Here is a 6,313-nt window from a genome sequence, read left to right as displayed (position 1 = left end):
GGCGCGCCCGGCTGCCAGGGCCTCCGCAGGAGCGCGCTGGGCGACCCGCCTCCCGCCCTCCGGCAGGGAGCCGGCCCTCCTACGGCCGCCGCGCAGGGCCCCGGGGCGCGCTGCCGCCCGCGTCGGGAGCGGCGGTGGCCCCTCTCTCTCCCCGCAGCTCGCGCGCCGGCCGTTAAGGGTTGCCGGCGGCCGCCAGGCCCGGTCACCGCCCTGCCTGCGCCGGCGCTGCCTGAGGAGAGAGGCCCGGGCGGGGGGGAAGCCTCCCGGGCCGAGGGGTGCCCCGCTGGCCTCAAGGGCGGCGGGTGCTGGGGAGGGACGGGTCCCCTCCGGGTCAGGCGGAGTCGGCCTCAGCAGCCCGAGGCCGGCCTTGCGCAGCCTTCGGCACCTCTGTGAGCCCCCGGACGTGGACCCGCTGCCTCCAGCCCCGGTTGGTGCTCTGGCCGTGCTTTGAGCCCCTCTCCGGTGGGGAGGCGAGCTGCTTTGCAGGGGAGCTCACCGAGGTACTGGTTACAGGTTTTACGCATTTTTATTTCCCACTGGCGCAAGATAACCACTTAACAAATACAATGTTGTGCTTTTTGTCAGGCAACGATGACAAGCAACGCACAAAAATCTGATGAAAATAGGAGTAAACGTAAAAAAGAGATGGAGGTGAGGTACTGAAGGGGAAGGGAAGGAGGACCTGGCCCCAGGGGAACAGTGCAGCCACCCACCTCCCTGTCCTTCTCTGGCATTGCTATGGGTTCCTGTCAGGGTGAGAGGGCAGAGGGCTCCGTGTCCGTTTGTGTAGGTTAGGGGAAACATACATGACTCTCTTGTCTGAGGAGACTGTAAAATTTCTTAGTGTTTGAAGGTCAACACCATTGGGTGTGCACTGCAACACATCAGTGGGGGATTTCTTGAGAGTGAGCTTCTGAACTACACTCGCTTTTACTGATACAAGCAGAGATCTCAAGCTGGTACTCCCCACCCACTCCCCTAGACACTCTGTCTGTTCATGATAGATGGTGTTCGTGCTGTGAAGCCAACACCACTTGCACTGTCTCTGAACACAGTCTCTCAAGATCTTTTTAAAACTGTTATTTTTCTCAGTTAAACTCTGTGCTAAGCTTGTTTTGAGTCCTAGAACCTGTTTTCTTTTTTTTTTTTTTTTTTTTTTTTTTCTGTGCTCTGTTATTAGAACGAAGCTTCAGACAATCCTCAGTTGTCCACGCTTGACAAAACAGATTTGGCTTTTTCTGAGGGCTCACATTCCCTTTACAAACCTGAACCACTGGAAAAAGTTTTAAACGGTGATGTATTAAATACACTGACAGTAACTATGTAATTACCTAATTTGATATTATGATGAATATTCATTTCAATGTTTAAATAAAATGACTTTTTTCTTTTAACAGAGATGAACAAAGAAATTATGAATTTGTTATCAAAATACGCTCACATTTTAAGGCAAGTTAACTTTGTCCTAATTGCACAGTGCTTTTCTAACTTCTCTAGATATACTGTGGCTGCCGTTTTGAGAAATTAGTGCTGAAAACTACTGAACACAGATCTTGAAAGAAAAATGCTGTTTTCAGTTACAACAGAGAACTAAGTTGGTTAGAAACTGACAACACATTTTTAAGAAAAGCATAAAAGCAGTTGTAAGTAGTGAGAAAGTTAATGGCGTTAGTATCGATTTTAACTACAGATTTTTTCAATTAAGTGAGAGAGCAGCGATGGATGCTTCTTATGTCCAAGAACTTGATGGGATCTTAAAAGAAGCGAGGACCATAGAAAACAACTTAAAACAGAAAAGGGAGAGTCTGAAACAGAGATTCGCTGTGATCGCAAATACTCTGCAAAGTTAAATGGAGTTTGTTAGATTGCAGAAATGCAGAGCAAAACTTGTATGTTTTATGTATCAAAATATAAACTATGATGAGTGCGATGATGAATATTTCATAAATGTGTTATGTAAATATTTCTAGTAGTTCAGAAAACTTTCAACAACTTAAGCAGCAACTTATTTTTTAAATTAGTAGGTACAATACATAGGGTAGTGGTAGTTAGTAAAAAACAATACTAAATATCAATTTTAAATCCTGTAACTCCAAGGTATTCTACACATTAAAAGGTGGTTTTTTTGGTTTTTTTGTTTTTTTTTTTTACTTGTTGACCCATCCCTTAGGCTGTCCCTATGCTTCCATCCCTAGAAAATATTGGAAGCATTTGAAAAAGAAAGTACAATGGATTTTGCATTGCTTGGCTCTAAGGTTATGGAAGTTCAATACAACTGAATTCAGAAGCAGCTGTGGTATTTCTAATGTCACTGCTAAGGATGTTTTCTTTTATTCTCACAACCAGTCTTTTGCTCTAGAACATAGTATAGAAGTATTTCTGTGAAACACAGAATTTTGCAATGTAAGTGGAAAAGGACCTCTGATTATTTCATATTAGCCATTTTCTGTTTTCATCTTTCTACTTTAGAAAATGTTTTGGTGCTAAAATCTTAGTAGAGTACTTACAGTCTTATCTCCATTTGTCTCAGAAAATAAGTAGATTGAAAAGATCAGCTTAGAAATAGGAGAGTTCTATTAAGAATACTGCTTTGGGAAATATATAAAAAGGTATAAAGTCTTAATTTGAAAGTATATTTAATACTTCTACAGCTTTTCAAATGAAACCAAGGCCACTTTGTTATAAACATAAAAGCACATCATCAAAACTTTGCTGATAATGTCAATAAATAACTGATAATGTGCTCTCTTATTTTGTTATTTAGATACATCAGTATTGTTTGCTGTATGTCCAGTCTATTTAAGGATGCTTATGGAATGTTTTGAGCACTTTTTCTTTCTTGTCATTTGACTCTTTGAAAAAGATGAAACATAAAAGGTGCAAAGCATTATTTGTACAAATTGTGAGGCTAATGTAATAAAGAAAAGTGCTAGATCGTCCCGTTGATAGTGTAAGATATATCTTTACGCCAGCACTGTGTATTAATTTTGTCTTTAATCCTTTCAGACTTAATCAATCTTCCTTTCCCCCTTTTATTAGATAAACGTAACAAGCAAATGTGCTACCTGTCAAACTGATGCTATTTAAAACAAATAATGAGAGAAAATGGACATCTAGGGTGAGATTTTCCAAGGTATTCAGATACCTAAAGATGCAGATATGTACTTAGTAGGATTTTCGAGGTGCCTAAGCATGTAAGGCGCTTACATGCTTAGGAATTTTTGAAAATCCTGTAAGGTGCCTATCTGCATCTTTAGCATCTAAAGACTTTCAGAAATCTTGCCACTAGTCTGCATCATATTTACCAGTCTCTTACTTTTTCCTAATAATCACATCTTGTTTTGTAATCAGTCTTGGTAATGCTGTTTAAACAGAAGAAAGTGGGAGAAAAGGAGAAGATGATTTTGGAAGTTAAATTTTCTAGAATATTGTGCTGTTTCTAAAATCTATGGTCATCTATAAAGATGACAAAAGGCAGAATTTTCAATTGTCATCTATGAAGTGTCCGAATTTAGAAATTTACCTATAGTTACTTGTGTACACCTTTAAAGAAAACTTACACAAATTGCATTACTGTTAAATATCGATCAGTAATCGAAGTGAGAAGCTTGCTGCATTTTATTTGTTTGTGCTTGGGAAAAGTATGCAGCCTTTTTAGATCACCTGGATTTAGATCACCTAGATTTAGTTTGTGTGGCTAATGATGCAAACCTTTGGCTCTAGTATTAAGTCTTATTAAGAAGCAGAACTTAGGAAACTATTGGATCACGTAATCTAAATTACTTCCCTTAGGGGATCAAGAGGGCACAGACCCATAGTGTTACTGTTGCAGCAGTTTGCTCCATTTAAAACTTCATAAAATCCAATAAAAATAGTAAAACTATACTTAGAAGAATGAAGAACTGCTTAGGCTGGCATTCAAGTGCAGCTGAATTCAGTACATAGCTCTCTAAATGATGACTCTTGTTTTTCTACAGTGATTTCTTACGCAGTTGCTTGTCATTACATGTTATAATTCAGAGTGGAATCTCTGTGGCAGTAAGGGGATTTTAGAATTTGAAGAGACACTGAGAGTAAAGTCAGTAAGTACGGCCATAGTAACCTAGCTGAGATTATGAGCAGTGCGGTTGTGCTTACTAAAGGGAAGTCATTCAAAGCTTTGTAAGATTTTGAAATCGGGGTTTTAAAAATTGGTTTTAAATTGCTAAGAGCAGCCAAGCTTCTGGTTTTGCTGCACGAATTTATGTGAGAATACACATAAAAATAAACACTGACTGACCAAGTAAAATGAATAAAATACATAGTTTTATAAAGTTCCAGCTTGAAATGGTAAGTTCAGGAAGTTTAAAACATCCATTGAAAATAAATTAGTCTCTTCTCTTTTGAAGTTAAAAAATGCTTCAGCAATGGAAATACCCACTTACTGGTTGCTTTCATACATAAACTCTTCCTGTCTAAAAGGGAGCCATCCATAATTGCTTTGCTGGCTAAAAATATAGGGTGTTTTTCTGTTGTCTGCCCTTCAGTGTTCCGCCCAATATCTATATATATGTGAATACTCATTACACACTGTTTGTCTTCTAAACCATTAGAAAATAAAATTTTGCTGTTTTCCTATTTGTCTACAATTTGTCTGCCCTGCTAATGATGTTTCTGCACTGATTGCTGGTCATGTATTTGGTATTTATTGGGAGAAAATTTTTTACTCTCTTCTTCTGATGTGAAACTAAAAGCTCATTCATTCTGTCTCTGAGGAATAAGCTACACATGAAATCCAACTGGCACCTATCCCATCACTATCCGCTTTCCAGTTTTACTGAAGGAGGTTTGAACAGAAAATTAATTGGCTTTAAAGCTGCCAAATCTGATCAGCAAAGCTCAGCTGGTAACTACGTTTTCTTTAAGCTTCTCCTCCTGTTGTTTAAGCTGCAGTACCTTAGTAAATTAACAAGAACGTCTAAGATGACAGATCAGTAACAGAATATAAATGGATTTTTTAAAAAATGTGGAAACATCTTAGACAAAGTTCCGACCCTCTTGACGTCAAGGGGACTTTTGACAGCGAGTCTTTTGCGTTTCTGAGCTTGCTGTGAGTGCCTCCACGGTCTGGAAAGTGTAAGTGATGAAAAACTCGTACTCAGTTCCCCTCGTTGCTCTTCTATTACCTAAAAGCTAAAAATGGAAAATAACAGAGACAGCTTAGGTATTCGGTGAAAGAGAATCCTTCCCTGAGAAAAGGCTGATTGTAACTTCACTGAAAATGAAACTGCCTTTTAGCATAGATGTAGGAACGTGGATTGTAATAGAAAAAAATTCAGTAGATAATAGATGTGTTTAAGGCTCATGACATTCTCTCTAGAACTCATCAGAATTCAATTTTGCTAATCGTAGAATCTTTATGTTTTGTCTTTGAATTGTCTTTGAAAACCTGAGGATGAAGGCGGCATTGGAATAGAGCAGGGTGGGTGTTTTGCATCATCGGGGTGAAGAGCCAGAAAAAAGGAGGGCAAAGAATCATAGATTAATCAGCCTGTCTCCCATCCTGTGTCTGAAGTAAATTTCTTAGCAATGACTCTATAATCCCCTGGGGAACAATAAATTTTAAAAAAATATTTTCCTTTATCAGAAGAGCTGGCTTAATACAGAAAAATGACAGATGGGGTACAGCTTGACATAAGATAATTGACAATGTCCTGGATGATGTTATATAAAAATGAGAGCAATCAGGAAGTAGGGGCTACACGAATGAGTTAAAAAGTCAATGAAAGGAATACTCATTTTTTTCTGAAAGGTCAGCCTAGGTGGCATCCTATAGCAATCTGCTTCAAGCCTTGCTTATTCCATATTACCCCTAATGATTTAGAAGGACATTAGAGAATACAGCGCATTTTTCAAACATTGGCAAGCTAGGAGGGGCCACAAATGCTATAAGTAACATACCTTGAAAATTCACTATGATCTCAGTAAGATGAAGGGCTGATCTGAAATGAAGGTAAAAGTCAAAAAAGACAAGGATAAAGCACTATGCTTAGCAAGGGGAGTCATGTATGTTACTTACAAACCAGGACAATAGCTAGAATTGGTATGATGTTATTGTGTGGTGAAAAAAAACAGCTGAGATGTGTTAGCTACTGGATAGCAGGTAAGACAAAACCATAGTTCTTGTTCCTTATTCTGCGCTAGTTTGGTCTTAGCTGGAGGATGGTTCTGCTTATTAAAAACAAAGTGAGCAGAGTGGGAAACAGCAATAATAAAGGGCGAAGAAAACATGATCCGTGAGGAGAGGTTGAAGCAGTTGAGTTTGTTCGATTTA

The 6,313-nt window shown here is 39.3% G+C and overlaps 1 protein-coding gene across 1 annotated transcript; it reads left to right on the top strand.

Annotated features, from left to right (window-relative positions):
* The first annotated feature begins 591 nt into the window (after nt 1–591).
* TEX12 (testis expressed 12) lies at nt 592–1,850 on the top strand. Its single transcript, XM_009953861.1, has 4 exons — nt 592–651; nt 1,181–1,292; nt 1,398–1,449; nt 1,706–1,850. Exons 1-4 carry the CDS (start codon nt 592–594, stop codon nt 1,848–1,850), a joined length of 369 nt encoding a protein of 122 aa, XP_009952163.1.
* The last annotated feature ends 4,463 nt before the right edge of the window (nt 1,851–6,313 follow it).

Source organism: Leptosomus discolor, chromosome 22, assembly GCF_034619465.1.
Source record: "Leptosomus discolor isolate bLepDis1 chromosome 22, bLepDis1.hap2, whole genome shotgun sequence".
Lineage (NCBI taxonomy): Eukaryota > Metazoa > Chordata > Aves > Leptosomiformes > Leptosomidae > Leptosomus > Leptosomus discolor.
The sequence above is the reverse complement of the archived record's forward strand: the minus strand, read 5'-3'. Positions and strand labels throughout refer to the sequence as shown.

Excerpts from the sequence above, each read along its gene's own strand:
- TEX12 (XM_009953861.1), top strand. The coding sequence starts at position 592 with ATGACAAGCAACGCACAAAAATCTGATGAAAATAGGAGTAAACGTAAA. Across the intron at positions 652-1,180 it reads AACGTAAAAAAGAGATGGAG|AACGAAGCTTCAGACAATCC; the intron begins GTGAGGTACTGA and ends CTCTGTTATTAG. Across the intron at positions 1,450-1,705 it reads AAATACGCTCACATTTTAAG|TGAGAGAGCAGCGATGGATG; the intron begins GCAAGTTAACTT and ends TTTTCAATTAAG.